The sequence below is a fragment of the Carcharodon carcharias genome, chromosome 5, assembly GCF_017639515.1.
Source record: "Carcharodon carcharias isolate sCarCar2 chromosome 5, sCarCar2.pri, whole genome shotgun sequence".
In the NCBI taxonomy this organism is placed as follows: domain Eukaryota; kingdom Metazoa; phylum Chordata; class Chondrichthyes; order Lamniformes; family Lamnidae; genus Carcharodon; species Carcharodon carcharias.
The window spans coordinates 180,632,796-180,655,188 of NC_054471.1; the positions used below are offsets into that span (position 1 = coordinate 180,632,796).

At 43.1% G+C, this 22,393-nt stretch overlaps 1 protein-coding gene across 1 annotated transcript in view; it reads right to left on the reverse strand.

Annotated features, from left to right (window-relative positions):
* LOC121277789 (meprin A subunit alpha-like) overlaps nucleotides 1-22,009 on the reverse strand; it is a 43,024-nt gene extending 21,015 nt beyond the window's left edge. Inside the window, exons 1-9 of the mRNA XM_041187425.1 lie at nucleotides 21,866-22,009; nucleotides 20,636-20,660; nucleotides 20,466-20,519; nucleotides 20,232-20,272; nucleotides 20,057-20,132; nucleotides 19,203-19,320; nucleotides 17,796-17,971; nucleotides 15,132-15,353; nucleotides 14,876-15,022 (exon numbers count right to left, since the gene is read on the reverse strand). Coding sequence (XP_041043359.1) covers nucleotides 14,876-15,022; nucleotides 15,132-15,353; nucleotides 17,796-17,971; nucleotides 19,203-19,320; nucleotides 20,057-20,132; nucleotides 20,232-20,272; nucleotides 20,466-20,519; nucleotides 20,636-20,660; nucleotides 21,866-22,009 — 1,003 coding nt within the window. The remainder of the gene's footprint in view (nucleotides 1-14,875; nucleotides 15,023-15,131; nucleotides 15,354-17,795; nucleotides 17,972-19,202; nucleotides 19,321-20,056; nucleotides 20,133-20,231; nucleotides 20,273-20,465; nucleotides 20,520-20,635; nucleotides 20,661-21,865) is intronic.
* Between the last annotated feature and the right edge of the window lie 384 nt (nucleotides 22,010-22,393).

Here is a 22,393-nt window from a genome sequence, read left to right on the forward strand (position 1 = left end):
GCCAGCGTGAAATCACGGTCAGGGGCCAATCGCGGTTGGCGGTCCGTTCCCCGGCTGATCCTGGAACCATCGATCTAAAAGTCCTGCCCATGGAGTTCTGTGAAAGGTGTAGCTGAGTAAAACTGATGCAGTCAAAGGGAATTAAGTATAATCAGTAAACCATGTTTCAGTAAGAATTAGGGTCAGGTCATGGACAGAGGGAGCAAACGTTTGCGGGCGTATATGAAATGGGCACTATAGAAGGGTCGAGTGATACAGGAATTTAAGGAGCACTAGGGGAGAGGTTGCAGATATTCATTCCTGCAGGTTAAAAGTGGAGGATATATGCACAGAAGAATTTTTTTTCCTTCATGGGGTGTGGGCTTCGCTGGCTGGGCCAACATTTATTGCCCATCTCTTGAGAAGATAGTGGTGAGCTGCCTTCTTGAACGGCTGCAGTCCATGTGGTGTTAGTGTGCCTACAGTATTGTGAGGAAGGGAGTTCCAGGATTTTGACCCAGCGACAGTGAAGGAACAGCGATATATTTCCAAGTCAGGATGATGAGTGACTTGGAGGGGAACTTCCAGATGATGGGGATCCCAACTATCCACTGCCCTTGTCCTTCTAGATGGTAATGGTCGTGGGTTTGGAAGGTGCTGTCAAAGGAGCCTTGGTGAATTCCTGCCATGCATCTTGTAGATGGCACACACTCCTGCCACTGTGCGTCAGTGGTGGAAGGAATGAATGTTTGTTGATGTGGTGCCAATCAAGCAGCTGCTTTCTCCTGGATGGTGTCAAGTTTCTTGAGTGTTATGGGAGCTGCACTCATCCAGGCAAGTGGAGAGTATTCTATCACACTCTTGACTTGTGCCTTGTAGATGGCGGACAAGCTTTGGGTGGTCAGGAGGTGAGCTACTCATCACAGGATTCCTAGCCTCTGACCTGCTCTTGTAGCCAGTGGAGAGTTTCCCCTGATTCCAATTGACTCCAGTTTGGCAAGGGCTCCTTAATGCTACACTTGGTCAAATGCTGCCTTGATGTCAAGGGCAGTCACTCTCACCTCACCTCTGGAATTCAGCTCTTTTGTCCATGTTTGAACCAAGGCTGTAATGAGGTCAGGAGCTGAGTGGCCCTGACAGAACCCAAACTGGGCATCAGTGAGAAGGTTATTGTTAAGCAAGTGTCGCTTGATAGCACTGTTGATGACCCCTTCAATTACTTTACTAATGATTGAGAGTAGACTGATGGGGCAGTAATTGGTGGGTTGGATTTGTCCTGTTTTTTGTGTACAGGACATACCTGGGCAATTTTCCACATAGCCAGATAGATGCCAGTATTGTAACTGTACTGGAACAGCTTGGCTAGGGTGCAGCAAGTTCCGGCGCACAAGTCTTCAGTACTATTGTTGAAATATTGTTAGGGCCCATAGCCTTTGAAGCATCCAATGCCTTCAGCCTTTTCTTGATATCACGTGGAGTGAATCGAATTGGATGAAACCTGGCACCTGTGATGCTGGGGACCTCCGGAGGAGGCCAAGATGGATCATCCATTCGGCACTTCTGGCTGAAGATCGCAGCAAATGCTTTGACTTTTCCACTGCTGTGCTGGGCTCCCACATCATTGAGGATGGGGATATTCGTGGAGCCTCCTCCTCCAGCGAGTTATTTAATTGTCCACCACCATCCACAACTGGATGTGGCAGGACTGCAGAGCTTAGATCTGATCCGTTGGTTGTGGGATCGCTTAGCTCTGTCTATTACTTGCTGCATATGCTGTTTGGCACGCAAGTAGTCCTGTGTTATAGCTTCACCAGATTGACACCTCATTTTTAGGTATGCCTGGTGCTGCTCCTGACATGCCCTCCTGCACTCTTCATTGAATCAGGGTTGATCCCCTGGCTTGATGGTAATGATAGAGTGGGGGATATGCCAGGCCATGAGGTTACAGATTGTGTGCGAGTACAATTCTGCTGCTGCTGATGGCCCACAGTGTCTCATGGATGCCCAGTCTTGAGTTGCTAGATCTGTTCGAAATCTAATCCATTTAACACCATGGCGGTGTCACACAACACGATGGAGGGTATACTCAATGTGAAGGCAGGGCATTGTCTCCACGATTGTGCAGTGGTTACTCCTCTCGATACTATCATGGACAGATGCATCTGCGGCAGGCAGGTTGGTGAGGATGAGGTTAAGTATGTTTTTCCTCTGTACTTTGCCCTTTAGGACTCGGCCAGTAGTGATGCTATCAAGCCACTCTTGGTGATGGATAGTTAAGTCCCCCACCCAGAGTACATTCTGCGCCCTTACCAACCTCCATGTTCAACATGGAGGAGCACTGATTCTTCAGCTGAGGGAGGGTGGTATATGGTAATCAGCAGGAGGTTTCATTGTCCATGTTTGACCTGGTGCCACGAGACTTCTTGGGGTCCAGAGTTGATCTTGAGGACTCCCAAGGCAACCCCCTCCCACTGTATACCACTGTGCCACCACTTCTGCCGGTGTGACAGGACATACCCAGGGATGGCGATGGTGGTGTCTGGGAAATTATCTGTAAGTTATGATTCTATGAGGGTGACTATGTCGGGCTGTTGCTTGACTAGTCTGTGAAACAGCTCTCCCAATTTTGGCACTCACCCTCAGGTGTTGGTAAGGAGGACCTTGGAGGGTCAACGGCTAAGTTTGCCGTTGTTGTTCCCTGTGCTTGGTTGATGCCAGGTGGCCTATCCAGTTTCATTCCTGTTTTTGAGGCTTTGTAGCAGTCTGATACAACTGAGTGGCTCTCTAGGCCATTTAAGAGGTCATTTAACAGTCACCAAGTTGCTGTGGGTCTGGAGTCACATGGAGGCAGATTTCCTTCCCTAAAGGACATTAGTGAACCAGGTGGGTTTTTACAACAATCGACAATGGTTTCATGGTCATCATTAGATTTTTAATTCCAGATTTTTATTAAATTCAAATTCCACCATCTACCATGCTGGAACCCAGGATTACTCTGGACTACTAGTCCAGCAACAATACCACTACACCATTGCCTCCCCTATGAAACAATGGGATGATACAATTGACCTTGTCACTCTGGGATGATGTCAAAGGTTGGGAAGAGGGATGTTGTAATTCTGGGGAGAATCATCACAGCTTTGCACTAAGTGCGGTAGCGGGCATGAAAAAAGATGTTTCACCCGTCAGCTGCAATGGTGGTTTTCACACCCTTCCCGCCTCATTAATTTTGCAGCCACTGGAAATACTCCATCTCGCTGGTGGGACGTCTCCAATTTTCCAGCCACGTCACTTCCTCACGCTGGGCGTCATATTTAAACTGCAGCAGCACGCATACTTCTCAACACTTCCAGCCCTGGACTGCTCCAGTGAAGAAATGGCCCCAAAAGTCAAGAACAGTGCAGCCCCCTGATTCAGTGACGCAACCATGGGATGCCTTCTGGATGCCATGAAGGTCCGCTGTGATGGTCTATCCCCAGCTCTGGCCGCAGGAGGCCCATCAGTCTCATCACTCCAGTTTAGGAGGCAGTGGTAGTGATGGTCAGTGCCAATGCTGCACAAAAGGGATTGGCCATCCAGTGCAGAAAATGGTTGAAATTTCACACCTATACTGCCAGGATAAGGCAACCATCTCATCACTCTAAACTGAAACACTCACAAGCCCATCACAGATTCACTGGCATCTCACTCACTGCCAGCTCAAGGGACATCACCACCCATTCTCACACACACACCCTCACATGTCCACATGGCCTCATCTCCTCTGGACAACTGTCTCCCCAGCCCTCACCATCTTGAGGCCACTTGCACAGATCAACATGCACTCCCACACACACCCTGGGATACCCTCCTTCCCCAGTACAGCCCTCACCCTGCAGCCTCTTCCCTTGCCTGAGGTCTCTTCTCCTGCTTCCCCATGTAAGTCCCAGCCCTGCAGCTGTTGAAAAGCCACCCCCGCCTCAAGGCTGGTCTGGTAGGTAGACACCTGCCCGTGAGACCCTCTGTAAGTGATGCGAAGCTTCCTGCGAAGCCTGGCGCTGATGACCACGAGTGCTGCCTGAAGCAAGGTAGGCAAACAAACCTCGAAGTCCCGAACGAAGTGCAGCTCGCCAGGTGCACGTCAATTATGTACAGTTGTGAAACATGTCAACGTGCAATCATGCCAATGTGCCCAGATGATCCAGAATGGGGGCTTGATTCCGGCAAGCAGGGTTTATAATGAAATGCTAAGGGATTGAAATTATATTCCCGATGTGCGGCAGCAGGAAATGCAGCCAGCCATTGACAGGTGGGGTGGACAATCGCAAACTGGTTTCACGACAGCCTAAATCCATTTTGATCTTCTCGCCATATTGTCCTCTCACACCCTCCATGACACCTGCCACCAACCAGACCCGGCGATTCAGCCCTCATCTTTCAAGGATTCAAGTGTTGGACTGTGACACAAAAGACAATCGACGGGAGAGTAGAAAATGGTGGTATGTGAGACAAAGAGGATCTGAGAGACTGTGCAGCTTGAAGTGGTCATGACAAATGAGGAAGATGAACAACAGTGAGAGAGGGGACCTAGGCCCAGAGCACTTCCCAATCTTGAACAAAAGTGAGCCCAAAGTAATGTCTTTGAAGCCATGAAACATTCACACATTTCAGAAAAAAATTATTTCAAACAGCAGGTGTCTACCCTTACGTCTCAGAGATCACAATGTCTGGGAGAAGGAACTAGATAAAATGCTGACAAGCGAACACAATGTACAGGGTTTCTTCAAATGATTTGGATTATCATTATCGAGCAAAGTCTTTCAATGAGTAAACTAAGTACTTTAACTTCACCGCTCATTGGGTGCACTTAGATAATAGTCATTAAATATGTGGCAACATTTTACGGTTTTTATGATAGGCGTTGTTCCACAAAACAGTTCTCAAGTGGTTTCACTAGCCTCTTGTAATTTGTACTTGGATAACAAGATAAGTTGTCAGCATTGTCACCAATTGGCATCCATATCTGAAGATCAGATACCATTACATGTCATCCAATGTAATGATGTTTGATGTTACTCTATCATTTGTAGACAACATGACTGGGACTGAGCTTCTACTTTGAATCAACATGAGATTTAAAATTCAAATCTCATGCTTGTGAAAGCTGATAAGGGTATTGTGTAAAATAACAATTGAAATCTAAATCCAATGTTTAAGTCAGTTCTCAAAATAAAGCCCAGTAATGCCTTAGTGGTAATACTTTCATCTAGAAGTCCATTGGTCTTGGGAGCAGACTCCACTCCAGCACAAAATTTGGCTCACATTTAAGTATAATAATGAACAAATGTTTTCTTTCAAGGTGCTATCTTTCAGATGAAACATTAAAACCAAGGCAAAAACAGAATTACCTGGAAAAACTCAGCAGGTCTGGCAGCATCGGCGGAGAAGAAAAGAGTTGACGTTTCGAGTCCTCATGACCCTTCGACAGAACTTGAGTTCGAGTCCAAGAAAGAGTTGAAATATAAGTTGGTTTAAGGTGTGTGTGTGGGAGGCGGAGAGATAGAGAGAGAGAGAGGTGGGGGGGGGGGTGTGTGGTTGTAGGGACAAACAAGCAGTGATAGAAGCAGATCATCAAAAGATGTCAACAACAATAGTACAATAGAACACATAGGTGTTAAAGTTAAAGTTGGTGATATTATCTAAACGAATGTGCTAATTAAGAATGGATGGTAGGGCACTCAAGGTATAGCTCTAGTGGGTTTTTTTTATATATAATGGAAATAGGTGGGAAAAGGAAAATCTTTATAATTTATTGGAAAAAAAAAAGGAAGGGGGAAACAGAAAGGGGGTGGGGATGGGGGAGGGAGCTCACGACCTAAAGTTGTTGAATTCAATATTCAGTCCGGAAGGCTGTAAAGTCCCTAGTCGGAAGATGAGGTGTTGTTCCTCCAGTTTATGTTGGGCTTCACTGGAACAATGCAGCAAGCCAAGGACAGACATGTGGGCAAGAGAGCAGGGTGGAGTGTTAAAATGGCAAGCGACAGGGAGGTTTGGGTCATTCTTGCGGACAGACCCCGCAGGTGTTCTGCAAAGCGGTCGCCCAGTCTACGTTTGGTCTCTCCAATGTAGAGGAGACCACATTGGGAGCAACGAATGCAGTAGACTAAGTTGGGGGAAATGCAAGTGAAATGCTGCTTCGCTTGAAAGGAGTGTTTGGGTCCTTGGACGGTGAGGAGAGAGGAAGTGAAGGGGCAGGTGTTGCATCTTTTGCGTGGGCATGGGATGGTGCCATAGGAGGGGGTTGAGGAGTAGGGGGTGATGGAGGAGTGGACCAGGGTGTCCCGGAGGGAGCGATCCCTATGGAATGCCGATGGGGGGGTGAAGGGAAGATGTGTTTGGTGGTGGCATCATGCTGGAGTTGGCAGAAATGGCGGAGGATGATCCTTTGAATGCGGAGGCTGGTGGGGTGATAAGTGAGGACAAGGGGGACCCTATCATGTTTCTGGGAGGGAGGAGAAGGCGTGAGGGCGGATGCGCGGGAGATGGGCCGGACACGGTTGAGGGCCCTGTCAACGACCGTGGGTGGAAAACCTCGGTTAAGGAAGAAGGAGGACATGTCAGAGGAACTGTTTTTGAATGTAGCATCATCGGAACAGATGCGACGGAGGCGAAGGAACTGAGAGAATGGGATGGAGTCCTTGCAGGAAGCGGGGTGTGAGGAGCTGTAGTCGAGATAGCTGTGGGAGTCGGTGGGTTTGTAATGGATATTGGTGGACAGCCTATCACCAGAGATTGAGACAAAGAGGTCAAGGAAGGGAAGGGAAGTGTCAGAGATGGACCATGTGAAAATGATGGAGGGGTGGAGATTGGAAGCAAAATTAATAAATTTTTCCAAGTCCCGACGAGAGCATTAAGCGGCACCGAAGTAATCATCGATGTACCGGAGAAAGAGTTGTGGAAGGGGGCTGGACTAGGACTGCAACAAGGAATGTTCCACATACCCCATAAAGAGACAGGCATAGCTGGGGCCCATGCGGGTACCCATAGCCACACCTTTTATTTGGAGGAAGTGAGAGGAGTTGAAGGAGAAATTGTTCAGCTTGAGAACAAGTTCAGCCAGACGGAGGAGAGTAGTGGTGGATGGGGATTGTTCGGGCCTCTGTTCGAGGAAGAAGCTAAGGGCCCTCAGACCATCCTGATGTAACACCTGCCCCTTCACTTCCTCTCTCCTCACCGTCCAAGGACCCAAACACTCCTTTCAAGTGAAGCAGCATTTCACTTGCATTTCCCCCAACTTAGTCTACTGCATTCGTTGCTCCCAATGTGGTCTCCTCTACATTGGAGAGACCAAACGTAGACTGGGCGACCGCTTTGCAGAACACTTGCGGTCTGTCCGCAAGAATGACCCAAACCTCCCTGTCGCTTGCCATTTTAACACTCCACCCTGCTCTCTTGCCCACATGTCTGTCCTTGGCTTGCTGCATTGTTCCAGTGAAGCCCAACATAAACTGGAGGAACAACACCTCATCTTCCGACTAGGGACTTTACAGCCTTCCGGACTGAATATTGAATTCAACAACTTTAGGTCGTGAGCTCCCTCCCCCATCCCCACCCCTTTCTGTTTCCCCCTTCCTTTATTTTTTCCAATAAATTATAAAGATTTTCCTTTTCCCACCTATTTCCATTATATAAAAAAAAACCCACTAGAGCTATACCTTGAGTGCCCTACCATCCATTCTTAATTAGCACATTCGTTTAGATAATATCACCAACTTTAACTTTAACACCTATGTGTTCTATTGTACTATTGTCGTTGACATCTTTTGATGATCTGCTTCTATCACTGCTTGTTTGTCCCTACAACCACACACACACGCCCCCCCCACCTCTCTCTCTCTCTATCTCTCCGCCCCCCACACACACACCTTAAGCCAGCTTATATTTCAACTCTTTCTTGGACTCGAACTCAAGTTCTGTCGAAGGGTCATGAGGACTCGAAACGTCAACTCTTTTCTTCTCCGCCGATGCTGCCAGACCTGCTGAGTTTTTCCAGGTAATTCTGTTTTTGTTTTGGATTTCCAGCATCCGCAGTTTTTTTGTTTTTATTAAAACCAAGGCTCCATTTGAGCTTTACAACACCCCATGGCACTATTCAAAAAAGAGAAGTGGATTTCTCCTGGTGTCATGACCAATACATCGCCCTCAACAAGCAACGACAAAACCAGATTATCTGGTCATTAGTTTCATTTCTGTTTGTAGGACCTTGATGTGCACGTATTGATTGCTGTATTTGTTTTAAAAAACAACAGTTTTCTAGGGTAACATTAGCTGAAAAGCATTTTGGGGTGTACTGAAAACATAAAAGGCACTCTATAACTGCAACACCCAAATTTTAGCCATGATGGAAAGCCTCTCAGTCATGGCAAAAAGAGTGGAACTGCCCAGGGGTGAAAACATGGACCAAGGTCTTTCTTTTTTTCCTCTGTAACCCTGAGCTCCATAATCCAAGCTAATTGACATTCACTGGGTTACCTGAATAAAGGGGAAGATTTCCACTGTCCATTACATGTAGTAAAATTTTTTAAAATCTTGATACACATATTTATGATTTCACTATGGTGGACAGTAGATCTTAAAAGGCAAAGTAGTACGATAAATAGAAAATACAATGCCATAAAAATAAAAGCTGTTCTAAGATTGGAGTTATGGGAGGAATCTTGTTGCATCGGTGAGTGTCGTGATGGCAAGGCCAGAATTGAGTGGGACTTCCACTCCGAGGTGGAATGTCTAGCTACACACAATTACAGGGTGGCCAGCCAATCAGCTATGTACAGTCAAGGAGCCCACCCAATTATGTGTCGGGGCGGGCAGGAACTTACCTCACAGTGGTCGAAGATCTGGGCGCCATATTTAAATGGCACCCAGACAGGCATCCACTCCCTGCAAGCCAGAATTATCATTCTGCTTGTCTGAGAGAAGGATTTTGAACTTCAACATCTGCCACTCCCTCCCTACATGCCACACTTGGATCCCTGGAGCTGCAAGGCATCATCCTGCACCCTTCCTCAGTCACCTTTGACATTCCCTCCATCACCCTCGACCTTCCCTTCAACACCCTGCCTTCTGTGACACACAAGTCATCGACCAATTCCCCTTATCAACTGCCTGTCAACTCAAAACTGCCACCCCCCACACCATTGAGCTTCCCCCGGCACTCTGGATGTGCCCCTGTCATCCCCAACCTGCTAACCGTTTTCCTTGACCCATTCTGTATCACCCTTGCCCTGCCCTTGGTTACCCTCAGTTCTCCCAACCTCACCATTGACCTGCCCTCAATCACCCTTGATCTCCTCTTTATCAAGCTTCTGATGCCTTCAGTAGAGATTGACCATCCAGTTCCATCCCTCTGTCCCCAACAACCCTTCTTAGGGCCGCCACAACCCGACTTCCCTCCATCAGACAGCTATGCCCCGATATCCCTGGACAGCCGACACGCCAGCTCAAATCAGCAACTTAGCCTCCTCTCCCTGGTCCAACAAAGCTCCCCATACAAGAAAAGTCCAAATGCACCAGGAAGGTAACCTTCCCAACTCCATGCCACCTTTAACCAGTCCTGAGTCTAAAGGCACATGTTTCTCTGTTGCTGCCAACTTAATCACAAAGATACAATTTAATCTGGTGACCATGTGTTTTACTGAGTATGTAGGACGGGCTAGTACATCGAGAATAGGTTCCTGCTGCTTGCTGTTGGGAACCATGATTTGTCTTTAATGCCCTACAAACTTATTTCCCAACTTTCATTCGCCATCGGGAAGCTGATACACAATTATGTGCCCCAGCTGCCTCATTTCACACTCCCAGGAGCTTCACTAGGTTCTGCCCATTAATTCTAATTTTACACATTTTTTATGAATGGAAACTCATTGACCCATTATTGGCACAAGTGCGTTTTCCATGTGAAGATCTTAAGACATATCTGTCTGTAGAACAGAAAAAAATAATTTTACCTTGAAAGAAGGCAACTTGAAATGGATTTTTATGTCATAACTTTTTGAATATCAGAGTAGTTAAAGAGATAAGATGGTACTTGACTGGAGGGAAGACAGAAGAAACATTCTCATATGTTTAAAAAATGATAAATATGGGCTCCAACATGACTCTATGTGCAACCATATATTCAATAGCCAAAAAAGGTAGAATTAGGCTGCCCTGTACTATTCAATGGGTTAATTGGTCTGTGTTTGATTGTGTTGCTCTGTTCACTGATCTATGTTCACTGTATTTAATTGCTTAAGCCTGAATTTGGAGCTAGAGAGCGTAAGTAATTGACACCATACAGCAAAAGTTCTGGAATCTGGGCTGAGAGCATGTTGGTAGAAATCCTCTGATTACTGAGATATGTTAAAGTACTGTAGCTAAACGTGTTGTAAATTCATAAATAGTGTAATCTCTGCATTGTTCTGTAATAAATCAAATACATAAGATACACAGAATACCAGTGAATATATAGCATAACCCACCTAGTATCTCTATCATCTCAATGTAGGCCAGGACTCTGCTTTAAAATATTTGAACCCATAATACGTACAATGATCTAAGCCAACATTTTTCCAGCATTGTCACTAGGAAAATTCACCACCTTAATCACATCCAAAGAACAGCTGACAGCTTGTTTATAATGACCCAAACTGGAGAGTACATTTCGCATGTTGCCTTATGTGTTCCTACTTCCCATGAAAGTGAGCTGTTATGTAGGAACTGAGGAATCAATTCTTTTCTATAGTTAAGTAGCCAATGCTCTCATCAACATCACTGATTATAATTTTTGCAAAACTTTGGATCCTTGACCTTTTGAACAGTACAGAGCAAAAAATGAGAGCTATTGTTTCTGGTCATATTTTTCCAATTTACTACTTTTTTCTTATTGCTTAGGTTTTCCTGAAGGTTAGTACTTCATATGTTTAAGCCCTAACCTCCCATTGATGGAAAAAAAATCATCTCTTACAGGTTAAACTGGGTGCTTCTGACAACATAGTAACCTGAATTTTATCAGTTCATTTTATAATCTAGAAATGATCATTTCTATTATTTGCTTATGAACATTAAGAGCAAAAAATTGGATTGCCCTGTTTTTTGGTCAATGTATTCGTGATTTGCCCATGCTGGTTCCACTAGAGACAAGCAGCACATTGACTTGTGCAGCCTAAACGGTTGGTGGATTGCATGCACAATAGAGGCTTAAGGCCATGCAAGATTAGCACATGTTCTAGCTATCCAGCTCTTTATAGGCACTCTATCCCTCTTTTGGAAAGTTGGACTGCAGAACTGATAGCTGTCATAAAATCATATTGGAAGATTGAAGGTGAAGAGAAATTAAAGGCAAAAAGGAAATAGAGAGGGCTGCAAGAGGCGCTGGATGCACTAGTCAGGAGAAAGGCCATATTTCTGCAGGAGGCTAAGACCTCTAGCCTACCTACCAAAGGATGTGGAAGCAGATGACAAGGGGTTGGGGGGGGTGGGTGGGTGTGGATCAATGCCCAGAGACTGACCACGATGACCTGGCAGCAATATTGCAAAAAATTTCATGACCTCACACACATGGCCAAGGCCAGTGAATGCATCTTCACATCACTAATCATACCCAACAGACCATCAGGCTCTCACACTGCTTGATGATCCACATCCCAAAAAGCATTCACTAGCACTCAGGACTCAAGCCTAACATTCACAGACACCACCTCATCCACACACACCTTCTGACGATACCCTCCTCTTGCAGCCTCCACATGCCTCCCGCTATGCTGCCATGGCAGGCAAAACATCATCACTGACATTCTGCCCTCTCTCTTGCAGGTGAAGGTTACACATATCAGGAGGGAGGCCTGGAGTTTCGGGGGTGGGGGGGGTAGCGGGAGATAGTGGGCTACCATTACTGCATCCCCTGAGCATGATGGAAAGCCATGGGGCTGGCTGTGACAGGTCTGTGGCATCTGGTGATGCTGAGGTCATTGAGGATGATCTAAGTTGCTGCCTTTTGCCCCTGCTCAATTTCCTTCTCACCCTCATCCTGAAATGTGACATTAAGTGAAATCTGACCATGGGTCTCCTGCTATTCTCCCCCATTCACCAATCCCCATTCCTCAATCCTTCCTTTGAACGTTTAGGCTTTCAATACCCAAGCACTGCCACCTGACCTTCTGCAACATATACAGGAGGAAGAGAAAAAGCAGCCCAGGCTGTGAAGGAGAAACCCAGTTGGATGTAAGGGTGAAGAATACTGGTCCATGCTGATCAGGGTAAGCTGTATCACAGAAAACAGAACCTGATAATCTGCTTTAAAATAGCAATTCCACATACAAAGGCTCTTCCATGCTTCTAGCTGTTCCTTTTCCTTCTCCTCCTTCACAGAGCTTCCCCGCCCTGCATCCTCTGCTCCATTTCATGGTCATGTTGCAGACCAAGGGGCACTGCCACCATAGCTCCCATACCTGGGACAGGTATTCCTCTATCCTCGCTGACTGTAAATGCCAGCTCTCAGAAACCAACTCCAAAAACGCTCCAGAGTACTTTCAAACATTTTGCAATAGCAGAAGCCCTTCAAAATTGCCTTACCTGCAAGTTGGGTACTTAGCTCTTTAAACAATACTAGTGCTTGGCCCCTCTCACAACTGAACATTTGATCTTTGCTGAGTGATGAACGAGTTTGTTGAATGGTGGTCAAATCAGGGCAATGGGCTGGTTGGGTTGTGTGACATCAGGATGGCACCGATTTAGGTGTTCCCGCCACATGCAAGGGACATCCACGTAAGTGCCCTTGTCAAGTGCTCTGACACCCGGGCAGCATCAGAAGCAGCTGACGGACCAGCCCACATCCCTAGGCACCACCTCCAGCAGATATGAATGTGCTTGGCTAGCATTTCTAAGTTTTCTATTTGCCAGGATATTTCCAATGTTTGTTTTCTCATTTATTGGCCCCTCTACTAGAGCTTTAGAATGATGAAATAAGCAACACTAAATCTGGTGCTGGATCTCCTAAAGGTGAGGCTGAACCATTAGGAATCTTAAATTCTCCAGTTTCCACCACTGTGAACATAGAAACCATTGAGATAGCTGACAAATTTAACTACCATGGGAGTTTGATACACAACTCACATGCCTCAGCAGTAAAGTTTCACTGGCAAATAGAGATCACCAGCTGTGTTTTGCGATGTCTTGATAAGTATACGCTGAAGTGAAACATCCACCTAACAAACAAATTCAGATCATAGAACTGTGTTGTCTTATTGTTGACTTTTGTAGCAGTTCCTAGTTTGTGACCTATCAGGCCTTTGACCACTGGAGTTTCCAATGAATACTTACAATCTACTGGTGCAATTATGTCAGGAACACAGAGAAAAGAAGGTGTGTAGAACCACATGCTGTCTCCTAAACTATCAGTCTTTAACAACTGCAACTATTCAGGCTTATCACCTAAGCAGGTCGGTACTTTGACATGTCCTGTATCCCAATCAAGCTTTCTCCAGATTGGTATAGACCTCTAGGCCAACCAAGAACCATTTGCAATCATGCAGTCAAAACAATTCATCTTACACCTCCACCCTACTTGGCACTACATGCAAAACAGGCTTATATTAGGATATGAGCAGCAAAGTTTGCGATGGTCTCAAGTTTACAGAGAATAGAAAATGGGAGACAGGTCAGGAGTACATTGGAATAGTCAAGTCTAGAGGCAACAAATAAACTTGTGCTTCAGCAGTAGGTGAGCTGAAGGGGCAGAGACGGGCGATGCTACAGAGGTGGAAATAGGCAGTCTTGGTTCCTCCACCAATGGGAGAATAGTGGTGCAACGACTACGACAGTACGACTTTTCAAACTAGGAACTTATATTCCCTTGAATACAGAAGATTGAGGATCCTGACCAAGGGGCAGAACATTCAGGTGTGATGTCAGAAAGCAGACATTCACATAAAGAGTAATGAAAACCTGGAACTCTGTCTCCCAAAAAGCTGCTGAAGCTAGTTCAATTTAAAAAGTCAAAGCTGAGATTGAAAGATTTTGTAGGCAAAGGTACTAAGGGCCATGAAACAAAAGCAGGTAGTTGATGTTAAGATTTGGGTTAGCCATGGTCTAATTGAGTGGCAGAACAGGATCAACAGATTGAATGCCCTTTTCTACTTCCTGTGATCCTAAGGCAGAGAAAGCTAGAAAAGTCGTACTGTCGTAGTCGTTGCACCACTATTCTCCCATTGGTGGAGGAACCAAGACTGCCTATTTCCACCTCTGTAGCATCGCCCATCTCTGCCCCTTCAGCTCTACTGCTGAAGCACACGTTCATTTGTTGCCTCTAGACTTGACTATTCTAATGTACTCCTGACCTGTCTCCCATTTTCTATTCTCTGTAAACTTGAGACCATCGCAAACTTTGCTGCTCATATCCTAATTTGCATCAAGTCTCGTTCATCCATTACTACTGTGCCTGATGACCTACACTAGATCCCAGTTAAGCAATGCTCCAATTTTAAAATTATCATTCCTGTTTTCAAGTCCCATCATGCCCTCACCCCTCCCTAATTCCATAATCTTTTCCAGATATACAATCCTTCAAGATATCTGCATTCCTCCAATCTGGCCTCTTACCTGATTTTAAGCCCTAGGCTCAGTAATTACCTCCCTAAACCTTAGTGTCTATCTATGAATTTTCCTCCTTTAATACAGTCCTTGAAACCTGCTTCTTCTCTACCCTAATATCTCCTCATTCCGCTTGGTGTCAAATTTTGTTTGGTAATGCTCCTGTGAGGTGCCTTGGGATGCTTGAGTACACTAAAGGCATTATATAAATACAAGTTGTTGTTCTTGAACTTATAGCCGATTGGCAGCAGTAATGGTAAGTAAAGAGGGTTAGAGAGTATGCACCCACCTCTGCATTTGCCATTTACAGTATGATCCTCATTTCCAGGATTGCTCTTCACATGAACCCAATCAGCTTCTTCATTTTTGGTCTGAATCATGCCACAGATATTAATGAACTCAAATGCACACTGATCCAGCTGTGTGAGAGGGGAACCTGCGAAAAAGGTTTGTGTGAAAATTGATTTAACTAATTGGACTTTAAATGCTGAACTCTCTGATGAGTCCTATTTCCATTACATATAAAGACTGAAAGCTGAACTTACTGCAGTTATACATGCGATTTAGCCTTAGCAAATCAATAGCACTGAAGTCCAAGCGCTGTCCAATTACGTCATCAAATGCTGGTATCTTTGCAGTGATAGTAGGAATACTTTCATTTATGTTGAAGGAGAGTGGTGCATAATGCATCACAGATTCATAATCATATGGAGTATTCAGGTCAGTAATATAATCGTCATCATATACCACAAAGTTATGCTCCATGCCTAAATAAAAGTGCAACAATTGACATTCAGCTGTAGTGAAGAATATTTTTATGTTCAAATTTACTGATTAAATTTTAGATGTACTCTATCAAGTTGCACATTTTTCCAAACTCTATCTGAGATATTACATCAATAATTGCCATTCCCATCTTCTTTCACAACTCACGGATACTCCAGGTTCAATTGAGTTGAAAACAATCATAATATGCCTTCAATCAGTGCAACATCCATAATTAGATGAACATTGATGGGCAAACATTTGAAATAAAGTTGAAAGTTCTTTGTGGATCTATGCAATGTAATATCTCATGAACGAGGTGTGGACTCTCATCTTTGAAACTGAAGGCGCTAATGTTCAAGTCCCAGTGCAGGTCCTTGAATTTATAATTTGGCCTACAATTTCAGTGCAGAACTGATATGAGTTATTTAGCTATTTATTTGGCGCACCATACTTAGAATCAGATAGAAAAGGGGTGATATTTCACAATCAGTGGCAAAACTTCCTGCTGAACTCAAAGAAAGCTGCCAATAAAGATCTAGCAATCTCTTTGGCATGGATTTCTCCTTTTTCAGACATCAGTTTGAACCTGGTGTCAAGTCAAGGGGATCTCAAGGTGTCAGCAGCAGTGATGTTATCAAGCACGGTTAGCAACCAATCATTTTAAAGGATTCTCACACACCAATTATCTTTCACTTTAAATTAACTTAGTACGAATGGGAATAGAAGCCAAAGCAGTATAAACAAACTTTACAAAATAAATATTTTTTAAAATTATGTGGAATTTTTTTATGGTAATAGAGAAGTTTGACATACAACAAATATAAAATTAGTTTTCCAGGGCCAGAAATACTTTTCAGCAAGAACCATGAACTCAGTAATCCTCATTCAATAGGGTATAACTTTTCCAAGGGCTCTTACAGTGAGATTATTAACATAAAAGGATGAGTTCTCATCAGATCAATGATTTCTAAGCAATTGCAATATCGTGTATATCAATGGGGAAGCAGCTTCTGGATATCTGTGTTCAGCTGTGCAGATTCCAGAAGTTGCTGTCAGTTTCAAAAGCACAACTGAACACTAACAGTTTTGCCAGCATTACAAAGACAAAATCCAAGCTAATGTTTTCAGAGACATGTGTTTTGCATTGTGAATTTAGTAACGTTAAGCAAGCAGTTTCAATTCATATTCGCTCAAAATTGGGAAGAATATTTTTTTAAATCATTCTAGGGGTGTGGGTAATGCTGGCAAAACTGATTTATATGTCCTATCCATAGTTGCCCTAAAAGGGTGACAGTGATTATCTTATTGGAACTACTAGTGGTTTGACAAAGCCAAGTTACCTGCTAAGCTACTACAGGAGGTTGTTGAAAGTCAATCACATCAGTGTGGGACTAGATTCACATTTGGTTCGACTGTGTAAGTTTAGCTAGTTTCTTTTCCTTCGAGTGAACCAGTTAGACAAACTGATAGCTTCACTGTTATGTTTACTGACAGCTGGTTTTATTTCCAGATTTTTTTTCTCCAATTGGCTTCCAGTTCACATGGTGGGATCTGTACTCAGTCCTACAACCAGTCACTGCCAATCAGCACTTAGGTCAACTTGCTTGGACCTTGGTGCAGCAGCTTCAGTGCGGTAGTTCGAAGCTACTTAATTGCTTCATGCACAGAGTTGGGACCGGCTGAGCAATTTCTAAGTCACTCAGCAGGATTTTTCAGTCAGTGTGCGGGGCTGGGCCCGACATGCCAACACGTAAAATGACGCGCGATGATGTCAGGTGTGAGTCCCGACATCATCACGCTGAGTTGCAACGTTTCGATCAGTGGGCATGCGCCAGAGTCAGCTGCACGCCCACCGAAATGTAAACGGCCTATTTAGGCCATTAAGGAACTAAATAAGGTCATTGTAAATGCTGCCCATCCAACCTTACAGTTGGCGGGCAGGCAAAAAGGCCAAGCAGCCTTCGCCTTTTTTTTAGGAAACCTCATCCATAAGCGAGATGAGGTTTCTTAAAGCTTTTATTAATAAAATTTTTTAAATTTCATAAATATAGAGACATATCCCATCTCATGTGACACAGTCACATGTTTAAATAAATTTTGAAACCTTTTATTTAATAATTTCAAAAGCTCCGTGCCTCAGGGAGATTGAAGCGCTCTTTTGCGCGCATGCGTGAAAGAGCACTGACCCTGACCCTCCCGCCCGCACAGGTAGCACTGAGCGCTACCATTCGCGTTTTACCATAAAATGGCAGCGCAGAGCCGATCGCAATCGGCTCCACGTCCGCTACCACCGACTCCCTCCAAGCCCACCCATCACCTGAAAAATTCAGGTCATTGTATCTTTTGAAATGTTGAAACAATTCGCTGTGCAACTACATTATTTACTTTAGAAACAAGTGGATGTCCCTTTAATTGAAAATACGGAGAATTTGAAATCAGACCTGGAATAATTTGGTCCCACCAAATGTTAACATAGTCATCTCGGTCTGTCCTTGATTGTTCATGGTAGAATCCTAATGCATGTAGCAGTTCATGCCCAACAATAGCTTTATAGTCACATCGTTCACCAATGGACACACTTTGGCCACTGTGCAAGTCACCAACAGAAGACCAGCACCTGTTCAATGAAAATCGTGTTTAGTAGTTTATATATAAACGAGAAAATAAAGACTTACATGTATATGGCACCTTTAACCTCCAGATGTCTTAAAGTACTTTACAGCCAATCAAGTGCTTTTGAAGTGTGGTAACTATCGTAATGTAAGAAATATATTATAAAATCACGCATCGTCACAGCTTGAAAGTTTACAGGTTTGAAGCAAGTTGAACATTTGGAAGAAAAGTCAATTTCCCTGAAGTAATAACGTAACCTACACAATTTTTTAAAAATTATGCTGAATGTTAGCATCATACTCATATTTGTTAAAAATAGTCAATTGATTTGGATTATTTATCTACTTCTTTACATTTCTGATCATATTTTTCTGTTCTGGATACAGTTGCCCTTCTTCATTCCTCCTTTTCTCACTGGTATAAGCAGTCAATCTGTGCTTCTGTTTCATTCTCATCTTCCTTTACCTCCCTGTGCCAATTTTCCTTTCGGACCAAAGCTCTCTAGTTAAATGATGAAGACACTGCCTTTAAAAGTCTCTCACTGTCTCTTCTGAACAATACAATATCAATGACCATTTACCCTGTAGTCCACTTTTAACATAGCAAAGCACTTCAGAAAAGAATGGGGAGGGGAGACCTAACAAGATTTAACAGAAGAGTTAGAGAGGGTGACATAAATGTAAATTCAAATATGTAGATTTTGAGGAAGTTTTAGCAGTCAGGATGCAATGGAGCCAGGCAGAGGTGTTAAGGAGAGAATTCCAGAGTGACGGAATATAGCAGTTGAAAGTTCTTCCACCAAGAGGCAATCAAACAGTCAGTAGTCTAGACCCGGAAAAAGTGAAGAAATGGGAAGTAAGATTAGAGGACATTGAAGAGGTAGGCTGGAATGAGGCCTTGTGATAATTTGTAAATAAAATTGTGGAATTTAAAGTAAATGCGCCGGAGAATGGAGAGCCCTGGAGGTCAGTGCGAATATATTTGTTAGATTGTGAGGACTTAGTACAAAATATGATACAGTTCTGTTCTGCCACATTATTTTATACCTTTGCCTACTATAGGGGTGAAATAATGAATTACTCTGTCTTTGCACAAGCACAGTGCATGCTCCTACAAAATTCCTATCTGCAATAAAATAGCACACAGGGCAATTAGGTAAGAAGCCATCAAGTTTTTGTATGAGAACATGATTTTTACCTTTATATATGTATACAATTGTGTGATTTTGCACATACCCATCTAATTTTTGAAAAAATAAATATGTTTCCTCTCCTTCATATGGTTTGAAATCAATGCATGATTTCAAGCGATAGTCTTCAAACGAATTCATGATAACTCCCTTAGCATTTAAATCTGAAAATCAAAGCACTAAAAAATTGAACAATTTGTTTGAATAAAGCTATAAAATAAACCCTTGTGAACTTTATTTTCCAATTAATTAAAATTGAGGTATAAAGCCATTATTTTAAAGAGATTAAAGCCTATCTAAAAAATACAGAGAAACATACCCTGATCAAAAATTACACCCAATAATCTCTACAGTATACGTGTGAGATTTTGTGTTACGACTAGGCATATTGTAACAGGCAGGCCATTTTTAAATTATTCTAAGCCAAATGCTTCAATTGAATCAATAGTGGGTTTCATGCCAAGACGCAGTAAAACATTGCACACAATCAAATAATGGGAAAGTCCTAAATTATTACCCATTAGCCTTAGATCTGTGCTCCAACACATCTAACAACAACTTTTCACTACTGTGCAAATAATTATTCTACTACTAATATTTTTGTGTTCAAATTGAAACACAGCAATGAATAATTATATCAGCAGAAACTAAAATCAAATGGTTTATTTTTTATTTAATTTAAAGTGACTTTATCTTTGAATTCTAGTAGCTTGTGATAAGTAAATCATTAATGTAGTCAGTGTAAAGGTAGGAATTATTGGATATTTAGAAGTATATTATACCTCAAATATAAGTAATTTCAAGGTAATGATGTTACACTTTCAACAGTAGGTACACAAACCAAGAATGTAAATCAATAGTACTTAAATGCTTCCGATTATTGACAATATAAAGAGTTACCAAGGCTGTCACCCAGAATGTACGGAATAGGGAATTTCCATCTCAATGTTAGATTTTTAATAGCATTCCGTTCCAGCTGAAACAAATTGAGGAAATCAATAATACATTCACATCTGGAAGCATAGCATTATAAATAGTTTTTTTTATAAATCAGCTTAACATGTATCACACTTACATTTTCTGCAATGTCTCCTTGAAACAGAAACCTTTGGGATTCTAACAAAAAGGTAATGAGAAAAGTACAGCAACATAAAATACTTTGCCTTCTGATCAAAGAAGTCACACAAAATAACAAGATATTAATTGCAGTAAGATGAAGAATTTTAGCAGGGTGTATTTATTAAGTTTGAAAGAATATAACCTGAAAGATGATGGAGAAAGTGTTTTTTGGTTGAAATTTTAAACCTACCTAAATTTATTTTTGGAATGTCATCACGAAAATCCCCAGGATCTACGTCATAAGCTGGTTTAAAAAAATCAAGAAATTAACACTTTATTGCAATCTGAGAAATTACGAAAGAGTTTTAAAATGTATAACAGGAAAAGATGAAATAAAATGCAAATAATCTCAACATATACCATTCTCGGAAGAAGTCTTTCTGATCTGGAAAAGGAAGAATGACATTTGATGAAATGGTGAAAGAATAACAAAAACATCTTTAATGTGCAAGTAGCGTATCTTACCACCAAAGTGTTACAGTATGTGATCAGTAACATTAAGCAAAGGGAAAACAATCCAGAGGATTTCATAGTTGAAGTAGTAGAGCCAAAGAGCTCAGGTGTACTGTGTTGTACAGATGCATTTGAATTTAGTTTCCCAATTTCCTGGACTTTGTACAGCTAATTTATCTTTACAGCATTCTTGTACCATGCTAATAAAATTGCAGTGCTGGCAGTATGTTAAGAGGGCAATAGTCAAACAATCGTACTTCTAATATTAAAACGGTCATTTAGAGTTTTACTGTATTATACAAATGATCCTAGCCTTCAGAGTACATAAGATATTTTTTGTAGTTTATGAAAACAATATAAAAGAACAATTAATAAGTTACCTGAGAAAGTGAGCTATGCTTACAAGTCTTTCTTTTTCCAATGAAAAGTGCAGGCATAAATTCTTAACATCATCCAGGAAATATTTCAGATAAGATTTTAAGGTAATTGTGTGTTGTTTTTGTTTAATTGGTAACATTCGTGCCTCTGGCCAGAAGGTGGTGACCTTGGAATTCCTTTCAGAGTTTAAACTCATGATCCAGGCTGACATCCCTGTGCAGTACTGACAGAGTGCTCCATTTTCTGAGTCTCAAGTTCTTTCTATCTGTTCTGGGGGATATTGAAGATTGAAGAAGGTTCCCGAGTCAACGCTCCTCCTTCAAATAATGCCACGAAAAACAGAATAATCGGCCTTTTCTCAAGCCTGCTTTCACCTAGAGTGCAACTTTCATAAGTACATTATGAAACAAATCCTGCACCTTTATCCTTTGTTACGTGTGGGTTAGTGTAGCCTGTGTTTAACAATTTATCCCAGATTATGATTGTGAATCATTGGAATTGTCTATTCTAGAGAATTGTAGATCCTCCATCCTTGAGCATATTTAAGACTGAGATCAATTGATTTTTGATCTCTCAGGTTATCAAGGGTATAGGGGTCAGGCAGGGAAGTGGACTTGAAATAGAAGATCGTATGAAATGGCAGAGCAGGGTCGAGGGGCAGAACAGTCTGATGCTGCTCCTATTTCTTATATTCTTATGTTCTGAAGCGTCCCAGGTTTGGACTAAGTATGGTAGCAGGCGTGAGAAGAGACATTTTACCCGGCGGCCGCAGTGGCGAGTTTTTGCGCCGTATCGTCCCCTACCCGTCCCATTAATCATGGAGCCACAGGAAACTAACTGGCAGGTGGCCTCCGATTTGCCTGCCACGCTGTTACCCTGCCACTTCCTCACATCGGGGGTCATACATCAACTGCAGCCGTGCACGCACTTCTCAAAACATGCAGCCCAGGACTGCTCCGGTGAAGACATGCTCCAAAAGCCAGGGAGAGTGCAGCCCCCCGATTCAGTGACACATCCTTAGGATGCCTTTTGGATGCTGTGGAGGCACCACCGTGATGTCATCTACCCCTGCTGTGGCCACAGGGGGCATATCAATCTCACCGCTCTGACTTGGAAGGCAGTGGCAGAGGTGGTCAGTGTCAACACTGCACACAAAAGCTGGGCCATCCAGTGCAGAAAAAGGATGAATGATCTCATCCGTGCTGCCAGGGTATGGCAACCACCTCATCACTCTAAGCTCACCTGCTCACAAGCCCATCACACATTCACTGGCATCTCACTCACTGG